The sequence below is a fragment of the Homarus americanus genome, unplaced genomic scaffold, assembly GCF_018991925.1.
Source record: "Homarus americanus isolate GMGI-L3 unplaced genomic scaffold, GMGI_Hamer_2.0 scaffold57644, whole genome shotgun sequence".
NCBI classification, from domain to species: Eukaryota; Metazoa; Arthropoda; class Malacostraca; order Decapoda; family Nephropidae; genus Homarus; species Homarus americanus.
In genome coordinates this window covers 1-20,196 of record NW_024730658.1, presented here as the reverse complement: position 1 = coordinate 20,196, position 20,196 = coordinate 1, and the positions used below count along the sequence as shown (strand labels likewise).

At 43.2% G+C, this 20,196-nt stretch overlaps 1 protein-coding gene across 1 annotated transcript; it reads left to right on the top strand.

The window, feature by feature from the left end:
* Positions 1 to 11,455: 11,455 nt before the first annotated feature.
* LOC121867071 lies at positions 11,456 to 12,651 on the top strand. Its single transcript, XM_042366827.1, has 2 exons — positions 11,456 to 11,576; positions 11,906 to 12,651. Exons 1-2 carry the CDS (start codon positions 11,482 to 11,484, stop codon positions 12,633 to 12,635), a joined length of 825 nt encoding a protein of 274 aa, XP_042222761.1. The 5' UTR covers positions 11,456 to 11,481; the 3' UTR covers positions 12,636 to 12,651.
* The last annotated feature ends 7,545 nt before the right edge of the window (positions 12,652 to 20,196 follow it).

The window sequence follows — 20,196 nt, the reverse complement described above, 5'->3', positions numbered from 1 at the left end:
TTGTATTTCATTTTCTTTGGTAAAGGTTCAGATGGCTCTTTGGAACTATCATCTGATGTTGCTTCCTGTTCATCAGAAGAACTATCAAAGAAGTGATAAACATCTTGACACAGCTCTTCCTCTCTTTGGATGGCTTCTTCACTCTTCATTTTCTTCTTTTGTTCCCTCTCTCGGATTTGTTCTCTCTTCTTGGCATTAGCAATCTGCTTCTTTGTTTCTGAATAATCTATTGAACCCATTTGCATACTTCCTTGGCCTTCTGCCTTTGTCCTCTGTGCCTTTATAAATTCAAGCTCTAAAACAGGGATCTTCTTTTCACGAGGACAACCACAATCAATGTAGGAATTATTTTCTCTCTTACCTGAGTGAGAACAGTTGGATTCAGAACATAATTGTATGGAGCACTTGCAGGTCAAAATGTCAAACAGAGTATCAAGTGTGTGCAGAAATTCATTTTTCCTGGCCAAGTTTCCTTTACCAAGTGATGTTTCAACTGCTTTGTGCCATAATTTCGTTAGTTCGACACTGATTAATCACAGGTGGTTTGAATAGTGCATTAGCTTTTGTCCATTGATGCAGAAGAGGGACTATCATGTCATTTATGAGTTCTTTATCTGTATAGTTCCTTCTGTCCTTTGCATTTTTTTCTCGAAGGAGTAACCCTAATCTTAGCATGTCTCTCACTGTTGGAAGTTCTGATACAGGAAGCTCCTTCCCTTTACCAAGTGGGTTGACAACTGACTTCTTGTCTTCAATTTTGACATCTTCACACTATCTGACAAATAGAAAAATATTTCAATGTTTCATAATTCAATTGTTGTTTCAAAAAATATCAATTTGTTTATCAAAAATGCTGTAACAGAAATAACATAATAATTTCTTAGAACATAATGTTTTATACAATGATATAAGTAGCTGCGACAATCAATATGCCCTACTTACAATAATTAAAATGTAGAATTCGTCTGGTAGAGTAGGTGCAAGTGCAATGAGAGCAAACCACCGTCTATGATATCTAGAAGGAGAGTGAGCCGGGCGCCTTATCCTCACGCTTGGTACAAGTCAAAACAAGAATTAAACTGTCCCACACGGAGAGCCTGTTCATGTTCTGACATGCATATTGTACACAAGCTATAGAACCATCAAATACTCCATAATCCATATGCTTACATGAGATTAGTTAATATCAAGTGAATAATTCTAATCAAGTCTCATTAATTTGTTGAAATACTGATATTTGAAACTTTAAGGTATAATTGATGTAGGTGAGGGTTATTTCAATTCATTTTTGTTTGCTAATCTCAAGTTTAGACATAAAGAGGCACAATATTTTGACTACCAAATTTGATTTTTAACATGTTGACACACCCTACTGGACAGTTGAGTCTGTACTGGTCATACCGAGATGTGTTGCTGGTCCTTCAAGCTTCCTGGAAATGTAACCAATAACACACAACACTGTAAAACATTATAATGAGTAAAGGTGAAGGAGACCGTTAGCACCAGAACAAAAAAAAAACTCATGGAATTGAACCCAAATTTTTGGAGGAGATACTATTTGCATGATATTGAACACAAAAAATGGAAACAAAAATGAACAGGACCCAACACAACCTAACCTTACCAAAGAAACTTATTTAACCTAATCTAATTTCAGTCGGGGGTTCTGCATATTATGCAAAAATTAAATAAATAAATAAACTTTCTTTGATGGAAGCAACTTCCGGGGACGAGATATTTGCCGGTGTCCAAACGACTTTCTCAAACAGAAAAATCCCTTGTCCTCGGATTTCTTTTTTTCGGTTACCGGGAAAAGTTTCCCAGAGACTAAACAACACAGACAGACACTAGCCCACATCCCAGAATGTTTCTGGGTGCTGGGGAAAGATTTCCGGGAGTCTAAACTACCGGAGTCCGTATAAGCAGTTCTAATTATGTTAGAAATTCCATTTCTTTACTAGAATAATCCCGAATTGTTGATCTAAAAGCTTAGTTAAATAAATATAATTAAAAAACTACAAATCTTTGATACGGTGTTACAACGACGACGGGTATTTCCCAGTCACACTGAGCTGTGGGGGTCTCCTGTTACTGAACAGACATGATGCAATGTCAGGTGGAGGTAGGGTGGACGATGAGTGGTCTCAAAATACTGACCTTCTGATGCAATGTCAGGTCACCCACAGTTGGGTCTCATGACCTGACAATGTCTTGAATAAACACATAAGCTAAGGTGCTCCAGTGTTTCCCACTTACAGTACAGTACTGTATAAGACATCACCAATTCCCAACAAGTGGACAGGGCTTTGAAGTAGATGGAGAATGTGGGGTAAGATACTAAAAATAACAAACCTTTGAAAACCTGACCTAACCTTCCTTAATCTATAGAAAGGTTAAAAATCACTTTCAAGTTCATAGATCCCCTCCCCACCTGAACACGGAAAACTTCAACACATTAAACAACAACAATAAGGTGCTGTACGTGCTTTATAGTTTTAGGATTTTTATAGGTTAGGTCAGGTCAGGTTTTCAAAGGTTCGCGTATTGTTCTTTTTAGTATTTTACTCCACATTTTCCCTCTTTCAAACCCTTCTCCACTTTGAGCAACTACCGTAATATTATTGGTACTTTTATCGGCTAAAATACTCGAAAAATATAATACTGTACTCGCAATACATTGTCAATCCAAACTGTTATACAACCGAAAACAGATCCACCAATCCCGCCACATGCCCAGTCGGGCCCTCGGCAATCCTCGCCGCCACCTCCAGCTCATGCACAGGTACACCAAGTTGGTTCTATGGAAACAATCACTCTCCGTCTGGATCGCCACTCCAAGCAAATCAACCTTCTCTCAGCCCAACTCGACTTGTTTGTGAAAACAATTGCGACATTGCAGAAGCAACAACAACTCATTCTGGACACCCTGACCCAACAGGGGCGCACTTTGCAAGCCCTGATAACCCGCCTCCTTCCATCTCCCGAGATGGAGGATCCATCCCTCGCTCTCCCACTCCTCCCTCTCCATTTCTCTCAACAGAATTTGGTACCTCCTCTGGAGCCCTATCTAGCCCCTCCGACTCATCTCACACCGGAGGCCGTTCCCTCCTCTTCTTACAATGGAACATCCAGGGACTTAGACCTCGCCCAGTTTGTGCTCTCCCATCAAGAAGATGTTGCTCTACTTCAGGAAACCATCACAGACGATGTTACTCCACTCCGCCTCTCTGGCTATTCTGTTTACACCCTCCCTCGTGGCCTCCTCACCCTTGTGCGTAACACCATTCCATCTGTTCGTCTCCCTTCACCTGACTCACATGGACCCCCGTCTGAATTACTTTCTGTCTCCCTTACTCTTGGTGACCTGACCCTTCGTGTAGTCAATGTTCATTTCAAGAGTGATTCTCTGGACCCCCAGGTTCTTCACGACCTCCATGATGGGGTTCCCACTATTGTTCTTGGCGACTTTAATGCCCGCCATCCCACTCTTACTCCGGATCATCCCACTCCATGTACCCTTAATGGATCACATCTCTCACAGTTTCTTAATGGGGATGATGATGATGTTCGCTTTCTTTGTCCTGACGATCCTACTCGCCTCCCCCATAGTTTCCTTGATGTTGGCTTACTATTGAACGGTCATACCTCCTTTCATCCTACCTTCTGCACCGAGCCTGCTCTGTATAGTGACCATCTTGCCGTTACTACCCATCTCAGGCTCTCCTTCTCTGCCCCGACATCAACTCCTTATCGATCCCCTCGCCTTCGTCTCACACAAGATGCTGTTCCTTCCTTTACCCAATACCTTTCTACCTGGGCGGATTCCTATGTTGTCCCTTGACTCTTACAGCGCTGATTTTGTTGATGCCGTGTATGACTCTGTCAATCGCGCTACCCCTCCACGCCCTCCCCGTCACCCAAGAAGTGCCACCAACTACTGGTATCGTATCCCTGCCATGAGACATCTCCGGCAGGTAACCCGTGATCTCCACTCTGCCATACGGAGGTCTCGGTCTCCAGAGGACTGGGAAGACTTCAAAAATTGGTGCTCCTTTGCAACTCAGGAGCGCCGTCGGATACGTGAGGCGGACTGGCTATCCTTCACGGGATCTCTATCGTTCCAGTCGTCACCCTCTTATGTATGGAATCGGATTAATGCTATACGGGGTACTCGACGGAGGCCTCCCTTGCCTGCTCTTTAATGGAGGACTGGGCACGAGCTTCCTCCCCTGAGGCCCGCATCGATGCGTCTGAGCCTGTTGTTCGTGCTGCTCTTACCTCCCCTGCCCTCACTGATCATCCCATCACACAGTTCGAGCTTGACAGTGCTCGTCGCTCTAGAAAAGACACCTCTCCTGGGGATGATCAGATAACCTACTCCGTCCTCAACGCCTGTACTAATATTCCTAACGGCCCCTTGCTTGCTCTCTACAATATGTCTTATGAACATGGGGTTCTCCCGTCCAACTGGAAAAAGTCACTATTATCCCCATCCCTACCTCCTGTGTTTGCAAGATGATGGAGAGGGTACTCCATCGTCGCCTTCTTCACACCATAGGCGGCTTCCACAACTCCCTCAATGGTTTCATTCAACATCGCAGCACAGCACACTCCATTGCTTCCTTTTATTGCAATCAGACTGCCCGCGTCTCCGTCTTCCTTGATATCAAGGGAGCCTTTGATACGGCTCAGCCTGCCCTCATTTTAGCTGAACTTGCACGGTTAAAGGGAGACTTCTACAATGGATCGCCTCTTACCTCACTGGACGTCAGGCCCGGGTTCGCGTTGAAGGCTCTATGTCTCCTGTTCAAGAAATGAACCTCGGCACCCCTCAAGGTGGAGTCCTGAGTCCCACCTTGTTTAACACTCTCGCACTCCATTGCATCACTCCCGTGGCCGACAGAAGTTGTCCACTCAGGATATGCCGACGATGTCCTCCTCCAAGCCCCTGACTACCTCAGCATGCAGGAAGCCCTTGATCTGGTCTCCAGAGAGTGTGATTCACTTGGTTTCCTTCTTTCAACTGCGAAAACAAAAGCCATGTGGCACGGTCGTGTTGTACCTCCACCCCTTTTCTTATCAGGAACGCCCTTGGACTGGGTTAATGAGACAAAATACCTGGGTGTGTATGTAACTCGCACACGTTGTCAGATCCCTGAAGTCCGCTATCTTCGAGACATAGGTTTTCGGCGTCTCGCTCCCCTCTCTACCATGTGCAGGGGTTCCCTTGGTGCCAGCATCCCTGTACTTCTCACCATGTACAAGTCTTTTGTCCGTTCCTGTGTCGACTACGCCGCCCCTGCCCTCGTCAACATTAGTCGGACTGCTGTCAACCGTCTCGAAGTTATCCAGAGGAAAGCTGCTCGTATCATCCTTGGGGCTCCTCAGTGGACACGCTCTACTTCTCTATATAACGAACTTGGTCTTTCCCCCTTACAGGATCGTGTCCAGGAGTTTTACCTAAAAACTGCCGTCTCCATTCTACGGGATCCTAGGGGCAACTATGTCCAAACCAACTTGACTACTGCTGTTCGAGACCGACCTCCATCTAGAAGACAGTGGCGAGGGTCACTCATCCGAGCCCTTCAGGAACACGACCTCCTGCCTGATATTGTTGTCACCCCTGCTGTTGGTTCGTCTCCTTCTCCCTGGCTGGATTTTCAACCTGAAGTGATTGCCCTCGGTGGACCGCTCCCGAAATCCCAGGTGAACCCTGTTATTCTCTGCAAATACCACCTCTCCAGGATCGCTCACTGGTCCCCAGGTAGGGTCGTCCTCTACACTGATGGTTCTGTTGACCCCGCTACAGGTAGGGCCGGGGCTGGTGTCTACATCTCCCGTCCTCATGCCCCTGAGCCTATCAAACTGTCTCTCAGAGTTTCTGACGGGGCATCCTCCACTCAGGCTGAACTAATAGCCCTCCTTGCTGCCCTTCTCGCTGAGGAAGAAGCAGATGGTTTCTGCCCCTTGCTTGTCTGCTGCGATTCCAGGCTGCTCTCGACGGGATCGCATTTGGATCTGGGGAAAATAAGGACCTCATCCTCCGAATACGAGGGTTAACATCCACACTTCAGGATGAAGGCCGTCCTGTGACATTCCTATGGATACCTAGTCATGTCGGTATCTTGGGGAATGAGGCAGCAGATGACCTTGCCAAGACTGGCTGCAACAAGGCCACACCTGACTACGTTGTTCCTCGAACACTCTTACAGATTAGGACCCAAATCCGCCGCAAACAGAGAGAAGCTCGGGAAGCAGCCATCCCCCTGGACTCCCCGCCCACATGGTACGATGTCCTCCGTAAACTTCCTGACTTCTCGTACGTCTACGGGAAAGGGTCGCGGAAGGGGGACGTGATTGCTGCCCGTATCATCATTGGGTATGACTTTGCTTGGGAGATTGGTATCCCCACATCCCCTGAGCAACGCTCTTGTGCGTTATGCAGAAGACCCGACAGCCGCACCCTTATTCACTACCTCCTAAGATGTCCCCACACACAACGCTTCCGTGACGCCTGCTGGACCACCACTCCCGACCCCCTGACGGAGACACGATGATCCTCCCAATACTGGCCAGATATTTTGTAAATAATATTAATTATGTGTTAAAGGAACATCCTTCCTTCCTTAGGCTTTAGTAAGCCCCTTTATAATATTTATACTGTATATACTTTTCACACTTGCCAGATGATTCTGGTGTCATTGTACAGGGGTACCTAGTGACAGCACTAGGATCCCGCTTCCTCTATCAAGGAATAAACAATTGAAATTGAAATTGAATTGATCCACCAATCACCTTTACATACAGCCTTCCATCACCAAGTATCGACAGGTAAAATTGCGAGCACGAGAACCAGGGTGGGGATCGCTGCATCTTCGGCCGACTGTACATTCAAAACCTACGACTTTAAGCCGCTTATTAGTCATACAATTTCTTTTTAAACTAATTATCATTTTATAGTCGACACTCGTAATTAGAGCAAATGTGCTAAAAAATTATTTAAAACTTAACCACTTACTGTATTGCCAACTATATTGCAAAAAAATAATGCGTTGGCAATCTAGTCTTCAATATACGACTAATTTTTATTTTAACCCCAGGGGAATTATTTGTCATCTTGCCACCGCCGATAGTTTTTTTTTTTTTTTTAACGATAAAAATTCATACTACGCTCCCTTCCTGCAAGTCACAAAAATTATACGTGCTCACAATATCAACCCCCCCCTCCCAACTACTGTCACGCGACCATTCCATTGATTCTATAACTGCTATCATGCCATTATCCACACTCCCCTCGTTTCACGCTAATAAACCACGTTCTAACGCTTCCCTCACAATACGTACTGCACATCAACTAAAATATGTATTAACTAATCAATTATTATTGAAAAAGTACTTGTAATCGAGACAACACCATGTTTTGTATTCAACACTAAATTAAAAATATACTCTACAACAAGTACCACTCAACTCATGGCTCACCCATGTCAATATGGTTATTCATGTCAAATCCCTATCTTTTCCTCGCTAAGTAAACTCTCGACATCCATTATCACTTACCTGCTGCTGCTGCAGTCTTTACTCCTCTTATATCTCCGGTCGCTGTCGGGAGAGTTATCTTCTTCGCCACTTTCTCTCTGATTTATGGCAACACTATATCCAATCTTAAAAACACAAACCAATATTGTTTACTACTTTACACACTGCATCTTTGATTCTTCTCAATGATTTTCAATATCCCACCACAACCATGTACACGCATAAATACATTTTTCTCAAATATTATAATATACACTGATTTCAAGTTGGTATCCAGACAACTTTAGCTCGAGTCAGGCCGAGAGAATATTTCAATCTCCAAGTTGTTACATCTAATTACATAATCTTCATGCTCTCGTGAATTCACTTTCCGTCACGAAATGTCAACACAATCCACTTAAAATTTTCGAATCACTTAGCACGATACAAACTCACATTAATTTTATTTCAAGTAAACTACCGTTTTCACCACAATATTATGAACACATTCAAAATCTCGCTAGTTAACCACGCTTCTTAAATAGGTTTCACAGGCCTCAAGTCAAATACATCTATGAATTGTACGACTTGTGTTAAAGACCTCAGAAAAACGTTTAAGAAAACCGTTCAAGTGCAGGAAACCAACAGCCGAACGAACAAATGTCTTGGCACAACTTTATATACAATTTTCTTTTCTTCTTCACAAACTGCATCTTCTAATGTAGCTATACACGAATTCTACCACCAGACACAAGGATCTGATTGTAACTGATGCATCCTTGCCGGTTCAACCTTTAAATACCCCACCTTGCCGCCGACTCGCTGCCGAACCGTCAAATTATTTGCTCTCTGCTCACCGAACCCGCTCATTCGAATAACTTCAAATTTTCAGCATTTTGTTCTTCACCTTGGCGTCATAGTACAAGGATACATTGAAAACTCTGGTGTAATCTTCAACATTATTCAAACAAAGTCCATTTCATGAAATATAGCCAAAGTTTCCCAGCTCAAAACTGCCAGATTCGTGCTTTCCGGGACCCCGAACTTCTTCTCCGGTAAACACCGTCACAACCAAACGAGGGAATTATCCGAGATAAACTGCTCTTGGGTATTTACACCATAGACATAAGTGGATCACAGAATTTGTGAAAAGCTAACGAACCAAAAAGTTATGATAGCAACTCACAGCCTACGGTGGCAGTATCGTAGTCAATAAAGTTTTCTTCCAAGATGGAAATAACAAGATACCCTACAGTCAGTCACTCACATCTCCATTCCTTGGTGAGAACTATCAACGGTGAATTTAATAAAGTCACGACCCGAGTAATGTTTTCCCATTACCGTCAAATACTTTACGTACAGTATATATTTATAACTTAATTATAACAATGTAAAACAAAAACATCGTGTACTAATCCACATGCTACTAAATGTTATATAATAATTCCTTGACATAAATGTACGCTATATTATCAGGTACCACCGGACGGAATACCCCCTCGTGTTCTGAGGGAGTGTGCTGAAGCCCTGGCCCCTGTGCTTGCTCGCCTCTTTCGCCTTTGCCTCAAAACGAAAACTTTTCCTTCTTCTTGGAAGCATGCCTTGGTTCAGCCCATCCCGAAGAAGAGTGACCATTCTAGTCCCTCTAACTATCGCCCCATTGTCCTAACATCATCCCTCTCTAAGATTTTCGAAACTATCTTGAACTCCCATTTTCTCCGTCACCTTGAACGCCTTTCTCTTTTGTCGGATCACCAGTATGGCTTTCGCCAGGCAAGATCTACTGGTGATCTGCTCTCCTATTGCACCCATCTTTGGTCATCCTCTCTTAGGGATTATGGGGAAACTTTTGTCGTGGCCCTCGACATCTCCAAAGCATTTGACAGGGTATGGCACAAGTCTTTGCTATCTAAACTTCCCTCTTTTGGTTTCTCTCCCCCACTTTGTTCTCTCATCTCTAGCTTCCTTGAGAATCGATCCATGGCAGTTGTTGTCGAGGGATCGATTTCTCGCTCTTTCTCTACCAATAGTGGCGTCCCACAGGGTTCTGTTCTTTCACCAACTCTCTTTCTTCTTTTTATCAATGATTTACTTCACACTACAACTAATTCTATCCATTCTTACGCCGATGATTCTACTCTTCACTCTTCCTCACATTTTCCCCTTCCTCCTAACTCTCAAACTAGATCTGTTTCTAGAACTGATATCATTACTTCTATCAACGCGGATCTGTGCAGCATCTCTGAATGGGGAGATACAAACTTGGTTAAGTTCAATAGTAACAAAACTCAATATTTACCAATTACACTTTGTACTATAGGAACAGAAATGGTTGATTTAAACTATTGCTCCAAACTGCACCACACCCAAAATATATACCATAGTGCCATCTTTGGCATATACAGTAAATGAACTTTTGTAAACTGTACTGTACATACTTAATGTCACATGATGTGGCAATGTTTGTTTTGTCAAGTGATGTATAGTGCATGTCATTAGTGTAACGGTCGGTGCCAAATCGTCGTTATTTGGCGCCATTCATTTTTAGATATACCTGTATCTCATTTATGAGACATTGTTTATCTAAGCCAAGAGTTGTTACGTCTTGCATATTTCACCTCCGTCGTCAGAAAATGTAACGGCGCGATGTTGAGCAATTTGTTGCCAGACTATGGATAATAGATAAGATCTGTACATATCATATTAAGTCTTCAACACATGATATTTATTGTCAACTCTAAATTAAATATGTTGTGAATAAAACTTTTCAATTTGGTCTTGTCTCGTGTCATGCCTTTATACAGGTGTGTTACCAAAGTCAGAATAAAAGATTGTCTCCGGCCAGCTTTTTACTTTTATTATGTCCCGCAATACCATGAAGTGCCAGTGCCCTTATCCACTGATATACAGATTGACCAAAAACATGGTGACTGCACTATGGGGGCGAACTAAAGTAAGACCCCCCCCCCCCCTTACATGAACATAATAAGCAGGTAGTTGAGTTTTGAGATTTGCCTCGAAAAATCAAATTTTGTAAAAATAATATTAACAGTAGCTAGAGAAGACGATGATGACGATGATGATGATTTCCAAGACATAGATACAATTTCAGAAAACTAAACGACAGTAGAGAGGGAACTGCCAACATTTTAACTAGAGGTGGAGGAGCCAGAACAATCACAATGGTCCTCCAAAATACAGGTACAATAGATATAACGGAGCAACGTTACAGATTAAGTGGTCTCCCAAATACATGAACTACAGGAAAGTCTGGATAAGGTTCCAAGATCATTGGTCTCCCAAGAAGATAAATAACTGGATGACATGACAACCCAGCAGCCACACGTAGCGTCAACAAGCAGTAGTGATGATAAGCCTGAAGAGCCAAGTGAAAAGATACTGTGGTTTAAGTGTTTTTTATTTATTTGTGGTGTGGTAGTAACGGGTTGTGTTATATACTAATTGTGGGATAACATCTGATGATCGATTGCGATAATTACACCCCTGGGGAAGCAACAATTAAGTCTGGGATTAGCACAAGTAAAGAAATAAGCCCTGGCTTCTCTTGCCTTACACATCCAGTATATAGTGTACATCCAAAGTGCATTTCTACACCTAAGTCTAAACAATAATGTGTACTGAACAACTTCCCTTGTTCATGCTCATCTTTCCCTCTTCTGATGTTCTGTCAGTGAATATATTACTTTCATTGATCTCTCACTTAAAATATTATTCCCTCACCTGACACAACCTCTCCCGGATATCTGAAGAAAAAATATCTCTGCCTTTCTATGCCTTTCGGTAGTGTGCATACAAGACCGATGCATATAATTCACAATTCAACACACACACACACATACAGAGTGATATTCTGAATTATGTGACACAATCGTCTTCATAAGCGAGTATTGTACTTCTACTCTCACACACACACAGGTTGGATCAACAGCATGGAAATCCTTCATGAGTCAAGCGTGTACAAGGATTCCAGGCAGCCTACAAGACCTAAAGACTCTGGTTGTGAGGCATCCTCTTGGTCGTCTGGTTTCAGCTTACAAGTAAGTTGGTGAAACCTTGGTAATAAGAGTTAGCTTGTCTGTACAGCCTAAGAATAAGTTTCATCCAATCAGTGTGTTGTTTACTTGTACGCTTCACCATTGTCTACTCATGACTCACGAAAATATTTTGAGTTCATACTTATAGTTTTCTCAGTTGATATGGTATAAAAGTTTCATTATCGGTCATTCTTCAGTAACTATCATCATTAAGATTCAAATGTGATGGCTCTCTTGATTTTTAATTGTTGATGACTTAGTGTATTTACTAACCTAGAATACGCTCTTCATAAATATATAATAACTTCAACAACATTGTTCTTTCATTATAGAGACAAGTACCTAAATGGGTCTCCACTTAATACCTACGACAAGGCCTACAGGAAAGTAACGGGAAGTCATCAGACGTGGAATGATAGATGGCAGGAATACTGGCTTCCAGCTCTCATACACAAAGGATCCGTCGCACCTTCCCCTCAGTACCTCACAACACTAAAAAAGGTTTCGCAGGCATATGGCTTTCTGACAGGGAAGCGTTTTGGGACGTTTAGCCGCCATCGTCTTAATGAAACCAAGAAAGCATCGTCTAACCCCGAGAGAAAGTTTATAACGTTAGCCAAGAAGATGCTGACAGTAGGCAAACACGTTGGTGTCGTTGCTGCTGTCAACATTGGGTACTCCACGACGGAACAAAGTAAACTAAAGAAGTATTTCAGTAACGCCTCCTTCACTATGGCAGAGTTCCTTGAGCACGTATTATGGACCAGGGACGTGGACCTGTTGGACCATCACTGGACCCCCATTAGCCAACTGTGTGGTCCATGTACAGCTGACTACAAGTACATCGTGCGGCATGAGAACCCCAAGGAAGCGGAGTACCTTCTGGGCCTCCTGCACCTTCAGGAAAACACCATTCCGAGGAAACACAAATCCATCGGAGCATTACATGATAAGTCTGACCTTCAGTACTTTGAAGACGTCCCCAAAGACTTAATGGCCATAATTATTGATATGTATAAACAAGACTTTGATTTGTTCAGTTATGATAAAATCAGTAAATAAAGTAAGGAAAATATAGATATAGAAGACAACCTTATGTTAAGTCAAATATTTGCAAGTTAAAAAAAGGTCGACAAGAAGATAAGGTGAAAAAAAGAACAATTTTAACATCTGTATTGTTAACTTCTCTGACCCACTCACTGCAGTACACAGATAAAAACAACAGGTTAATAAGATGAGAATTAAAACGCCATCTACATACAGTACATAGCGCCGGCACAGTGGTCACCAACCCTCCACAGTTCCTTTTACTTTTTTTTTTTTTTTTACTTTTATCCTCTTCGCCACTGATCGGCTTGTTAGCCGCTTGGGCGATCGGTCACGTCTCTTTTCCTTTATATTCTTCACCAAAAGGTCGGCTCGCTAGCCGCCCGGGCGATCGGTCACGTCTCTGTCACGCACTGTTGGCAATACTGGGCATGCACCGGCTCCTCAATGTACCTGAACCCGCTCCAGTGTTGGTCAAGTCTTCTCTTGAAAGAGCTCACACTCGGTGCCGTCACAACACTCTCTGGTAGATTGTTCCAAGAGTTTACAACCCTCACTCCGAAAAAGTTTGCCCTCACGGTTTTCTGGACTTGCGGCTTCTTCAATCTTGAGCTGTGACCCCTTGTGGGGCGAGCGTCCGCCAGCTCCAAGTAAGGACACTCAACTGAGTAGTGCCCCCTGAGATGCTTATAAACCTCAACTAGGTCCCCCCTTGCCCGTCTGTAGTATAAGCTAGGCAAGTTCAGGCGCTCCAATCTCTCAGGGTAGCTGAGATGCCGAAGTGCAGGCACCAGTTTGGTGGCCCTCCTTTGAACATTTTCAACCAACTGACAGTCCCTAGCATATCTCGGGGACCAGATGGGGTGACAGTACTCCAGATGGGGAAGCACTTCACTCCTGAAGATCGTCACGAGGGACAGACCGTCTAGATATCTGAACGACCTTCTTATAAGACCCAATAATTTATTTGCCTGATTTACCTTCTTCTCACAATGGCCCGAGAACTTCAGCTCATTGTCAACATACACACCTAGGTCCTTCTCACACTAGTACATTTTCTTCATCCCGTTGGGACATATGGTACGCCTCCTTACCGTTGGTACGCCCCAGGTGCATCCTCTTACACTTCGTGACATTGAATCTCAGCAGCCATTCCTTCGACCATTCCTGGAGCCCACAGAGGTCCTTCTGCAGCTCTTCACAGTCCGCTTGGTTCTTAATTTCCCGAAATAACTTGGCGTCATCGGCAAACATTTGTATGGAGGAGTGTACAACGTCAGGCATATCATTTATGAAACAAACAAACAACAGCGGGCCCAATACACTACCCTGCGGTACCCCACTTGTTACAGGTACAGATGACGATTTCGTGCCATTAATCACCACACATTGCTTGCGGTCATGTAGAAAGTCTTCTATCCACGCTAGGACATTTCCCCGAATTCCGTACACTGTCGAAAGCCTTGGCAAAATCTAGGTAAATATTGTCGATATTACCACCCCGTTCTAGAATATGGGTCCAAATATCCAATACCTTGAGCAATTGTGTCAAGCAAGAGCGCCCCGGCATAAAACCGTGTTGGCAATCTTTTACAAGGTTGTTTCGTAGTAGATGTTCCTTCGCGGCATCTCTGATAATACTCTCAAGTACTTTACATATTATGCTGGTCAGGCTCACCGGTCTATAGTTGTTCGTGGAGTGCCTATCGCCCTTCTTGAAGATAGGACTCACATAAGCCACTTTCCATTCACTGGGGACCATTTGTTCATCCAGGCATTTACAAAACAGAATCTTCAGGGGCTCTGCAAGCTCGTTACACAGCTCCCTTAGCACTCTAGGATGCACCAGTTCAGGTCCAGGACTCTTATGGACCTTTAGCCTGGACAGTTTATTTCTAATACCCTCTTCTGTGAACACAATGTGGGTCAGTGCTGTGTCGAACCGTCTGTCCTCAAACGCAGGAAGGTTAGTTGCATCCTCTCTTGTGAACACTGAGGAAAAGAAGCTGTTCAATGCCTCAGCTTTATCCTGGTCAGAATCTGCGTAACTACCATCTTCAAGCCTCAGGTCTGATACTCCTACTCGCGTTTTCAATTTCGACTTTGCATAGCGGTAAAACGCCTTTGGGTTTGACTTGACCTCGCGTGCAACCAGCCTTTGGAACTCCTTTTCAGCCCTCCTACACTATCTTTGCTTGGTTTCTGGCTCTTGCATACATCCTCCTGTCTTGCTCATCGTTTGACCCAACCCACGTCTTGAATTTCTGGGTTTTCTTCTTAATTTTGTCGACCGCCGCATGGTTCATGTGTAGGGATCCCCTCGTATTCCTAGAAGCACTGGGTTTGGTCTTGGGTATATATTTATCGATCAAATGGGTCATTTTACTAGTTATGATATTCAGCGTAGTGTCTGCGTTCTTGTACCTTAATAAGTCAGGCCAGTTGATACCCCTCATCTCTTCCCTCATCCCATTGTAATTTCCCTTGTAATATTTGCACCTTGGCCTGGCCTTATCTTGAACTAGGTAACAGTTAAATCTGAATGACAACACTGTATGGTGACTGGTGCCAACTGGGGCAAGGTGTTCCAGTTTGGCCACCATACCCTCCTCGTTTGTTATGATGAGGTCAAGTGGCTTGGGTGTTTGTTCCCCTCTGTAATGTGTCGGGTCTCTCACATGTTGGAACAGAAAATTATCTCTCAGAGTTTCTACAAAAAGAGTAGCAGGATTATTCAAGTCATTCGGGGTTGACTCGTTTCTCCAGTCGATGTCGCCATAGTTAAAGTCCCCCATGATAAGGAGGTGGCTGGGGTTGAGCATCGCCGCATTGTTTATTAAGGTTCTTAAGTTCCTTTGATTTAGTGGACCACAGTTCGGGGATCTGTAGATACACCCGACGATAAGTAAGTCCCCTCCCTTTAATTTAATTTTACACCACTTGGACTCTTCAAAAACATCCTCTCCCTGTACCCTCGCCTGGCTGGCTCTAAGGTCTTGCCTAGCGTAGATAACCACACCCCTCCTGCAGGATTCTTGAGTTAGGTTCGTAAATGAGTCATATCCAGCAATACTGAACTCACATTCCTCTGGGTCCTGATAATAGAGACTGTGTTGGCCACTAAGGAGAACCCTTTCTCAGTAAACAACGGGACTTCCTTGAACCTTTTCTGTTAAGTAAATTTCCTTTCGTCTTCATAGACCATTTTCTGTGATCTTGTCATGTATGAATTTCGTGTTTTATCATATTTCTGATATTGACATTAAAAAAATTATTTAGCTAGAAAAATACAGAAGCTGTGCAAAGCGGACAATGACAACGTAGACATGACTAGTATCATACAGTGTAGTCTCCACTTTAGGTGTATTTAATCTTATGTTTGGTTAGGTTAGGTTAGGTTAGGTACTGAGTTCGTGTTTATTGTGTTATGCCATAACTTAGCAACTTTCTTTGATGGAAGCAACTTCCGGGGACGAGATATTTGCCGGTGTCCAAACGACTTTCTCAAACACAGAAAAATCCCTTGTCCTCGGATTTCTTTTTTTCGGTTACCGGGAAAAGTTTCCCAGAGACTAAACAACACAGACAGACACTAGCCCACATCCCAGAATGTTTCTGGGTGCTGGGGAAAGATTTCCGGGAGTCTAAACTACCGGAGTCCGTATAAGCAGTTCTTCTTAAGTTAAAAATTCCATTTCTTTACTAGAATAATCCCGAATTGTTTATCTAAAAGCTTAGTTAAATAAATATAATTAAAAAACTACAAATCTTTGATACGGTGTTACAACGACGACGGGTATTTCCCAGTCACACTGAGCTGTGGGGGTCTCCTGTTACTGAACAGACATGATGCAATGTCAGGTGGAGGTAGGGTGGACGATGAGTGGTCTCAAAATACTGACCTTCTGATGCAATGTCAGGTCACCCACAGTTGGGTCTCATGACCTGACAATGTCTTGAATAAACACATAAGCTAAGGTGCTCCAGTGTTTCCCACTTACAGTACAGTACTGTATAAGACATCACCAATTCCCAACAAGTGGACAGGGCTTTGAAGTAGATGGAGAATGTGGGGTAAGATACTAAAAATAACACTAAACAAACCTTTGAAAACCTGACCTAACCTTCCTTAATCTATAGAAAGGTTAAAAATCACTTTCAAGTTCATAGATCCCCTCCCCACCTGAACACGGAAAACTTCAACACATTAAACAACAACAATAAGGTGCTGTACGTGCTTTATAGTTTTAGGATTTTTATAGGTTAGGTCAGGTCAGGTTTTCAAAGGTTCGTTTATTGTTCTTTTTAGTATTTTACTCCACATTTTCCCTCTCTTTCAAACCCTTCTCCACTTTGAGCAACTACCGTAATATTATTGGTACTTTTATCGGCTAAAATACTCGAAAAATATAATACTGTACTCACAATACATTGTCAATCCAAATAAGTGATTAACAACATACTGAGCTGTACTATAGAATTTGAATATGAAAATTGCAACTACTGAATTTATATGCTATTTAATATTAATTTTTGATTCACATTACTCTCCAAGATTATGCACAGAATCAACAGGACTGAATTACATTTCCCCAAAGTACTGTATAAAGGAGCCCAATCATCTGTGTCTTCTCCCTTCATATTTCCCTGGATGACGATAATCTCGGTTCTGCGATTATTCAGTCCAAGTTTTCTCCAAGCCATCCAAATCTTAATACGTATCAGACATTAAAGATTTCATTATCATCGGCATAGAAAATAGGCAACACCCCGAGCATCTACGGACATCCGGCAGAGATGCAAGACTACTGGTGTAGACTGTAAACACAAGTGGTCCCAAAACTGATGTCTGTGGGACTCCAAACTGCAAAGGGACAGGATCTGCAATGGTTCCACCAATCATCACACACTGAGATCTCTCTAACAAATAGGACTCAACCAGTGAAATATATGACCTCACACAATGTACCCAGAGGGCGACCTCACTTTACCTGGTGACATCACGAGATCTGAGGTTGACAAGTTCCACAACAATTTAAATGAGTTACTTAATACACAAAGGCAGAACATACTATACAAAAAACACGGATAGATAATTATTTAAAGAATATTATTGGACAAAGAACGGCTGAAGTTTGCCTCCGAGATTATTATAAGGAATTGGCCAGTAGGGTTAAGACTGAGATAAGAAAAGCAAAGAACTGAAGGTATCAGGGGAGGCAAAGTCAAACCCAAGAGATTCTTCCAAATGTATCACACTAAAACACGTGACAATATTGGACCAATACAGTCAGATACTGGCAGGCTAACGACAGGGAACCGAGCAATAATCTGAAGATATTTTTCAACAGTTTTCGTCATCGAAACTTTAAACATGATACCCGAGGCACCGACTATATACAGAAATAGTGAAGAAAGTAGATCAAGCAAGATAGGAGTGACTAGTAACTATGTTAGTAAACAAACAGACAAGTTAAACCTAAGAAGTCGGCAGTTCCCGATGAGATATTTGCCAGAGTATTAAAGGAATGTAAGCAAGAACTTAGTACACCCAGTCCTAGCTTAATGTTGCCCCACACAATGCTGTTTCGTTATAACGTTCCTACTCTTTAGATACCCACGATTCCGACCAATTCAGTATAACGTTGTCACCCAACACGGGCTACTTTACATGGCGCGCCACCCTCTCTCACCTCGGTGTGCTACGCTCTCTTGCGGAGCATCACAGCGTCCCCGAGTGTTTTCTCCCCAGTCATTGTTAAGCTTCCACAGCGTACGTGTGTGCTTAAGTACCCTAAAGCTCAGTACTTGGACCATTCATTTTTATGATATATGTTGGGCTCAAAGACCAAAAATGACCACAATGCATTGTGGATGTTTTCAAAAGAACCAGAAATCGAAATTTTGCCTCTTGGGTTTTGCCCAATAAATACAACCAACCTAACCTAACCTTCCCTAACCTGTAGTAAAAAAAAAAAAAAATCTTTATTTTCGGCACATAACTACAGTGCCAGTAGTGATTATCTCCCCCAAAACACATCTCTATAGCGATATCAACGATGGTGAGTATACATAGAGTACAGTTGGGTCTGCATTTACGCGGTCAATTGAACCCGCGGAGGCCCGCGAGAAACGCGTAAATGAAATAATGGAACATAGGGAATTAATTAAAATAGAGACTGGGCCGACCCCAAACTCCACTTTTTGCGACACAATACGTACATTGTAGTAAAACTAGTATCTTAACTTTATGATGGTATGCACACACATAATACAGAAAAGAAATATCAATAATATTAGGTTTTTTAACACTTACGTTAGTAGAAAAGATGGCTGGGCACACGGGCATGGGGGGTTGGTTCCGAGGCAGACGGCAGATTATTGGCCCTCACCTGTATCACTATCCACCACAGAGGCTTGCAGGGCCTCTTTGTCAAACCCCTCAAAGTCCATATCCTCACTATCACTATCCCTGGCTTGGGCCGACTGTGGTGGGTGAAGAACTCGGTAATGCTTCGATGACTGGACGACCTCGTGCGCACCCTGCCCGCGCCGCTTCCCGCGTAAATGACCAAATTTACCGCGTAATTAAAGAATTTCATTCTGGCAAGGCACCGCGTAAACGACCAAACGCGTAAACCAAACCCGCGTAAATCCAGACTCGACTGTATTTATGTCATGGTCACATTGACTGTTAGTCTGTTTTAACACTAATGATTCTTATTAAACTCTACGACCACAAAACACGAGTGGGTTAGCCGTCCCCGAGAAGACGTGTTTTTCGCCGTCGACGCTTCGACTCGCGATCCCTCCCGGTAAGTCCCGCCTTCGAACGCAGTTGTTAATACGTTTTTTCCAATCTCTCCTGACAAGCTCAATCTTGATTAGTCTGTCTAAATCAACTTTAGTAATTCGCCAGACCTTTGTCAACTGAGGGTCATACTTGAATGAGTAACAGTCGAGTTGTTGCACGAGTAGCGATCGCTGGCAACTCAGGGGTATATTACCACGGGGGAGAGGGAGAGAGCGTCCCGTGACGTCCTCTCCCGTTTGTTCCCAGGTATGTAGCGGTGTTTTATAGCCATTCAGTTTGATTCAGTCAATTGTAGTGAAGTATCATCAGTGTTCATGCTTTAACAGTGGAATTGTCATTCACCCAGTGTAAAAAAGTAATATAAAGTAAATGTCGTCTGACGTTGCGAGACGAAAGATTTGTTTTGTGTTGTCATCGTGCTTCCCAGTCCTGTGACGTCCTCTCCCGTTTGTTCCCAGATTCCAGGGTGGGCTTATTTGAACACCCCATCGGCTGCTGAGCCGGTGGGTAACCAGCAGGGATCAATATATGCATCGGTCGGTGATTCGACATGATTAACTTACTACAGATCAACATCGCGGGGCTGGACCCCAGACGCTCACCACGTGTCGACCGCGACGGTAGTCGTCAGTTGTTAGAGGCGCCGGTGCTATACCCTGGGACATGCTTTGGAGTTATGGTCCACAATGTGGTTGTATGTGTTTGCTAATAATTATCCCATGTTGGGTAATGGACCCATGTATTTGCTGGTTTCAGTATTAA

What these genes read in the sequence shown, in the direction of transcription:
- LOC121867071 (XM_042366827.1), top strand. Translation starts at nt 11,482, where the DNA reads ATGAGTCAAGCGTGTACAAGGATTCCAGGCAGCCTACAAGACCTAAAG. An exon ending in CGTCTGGTTTCAGCTTACAA is followed by an intron (nt 11,577 to 11,905) that starts GTAAGTTGGTGA and finishes CTTTCATTATAG; the next exon opens with AGACAAGTACCTAAATGGGT.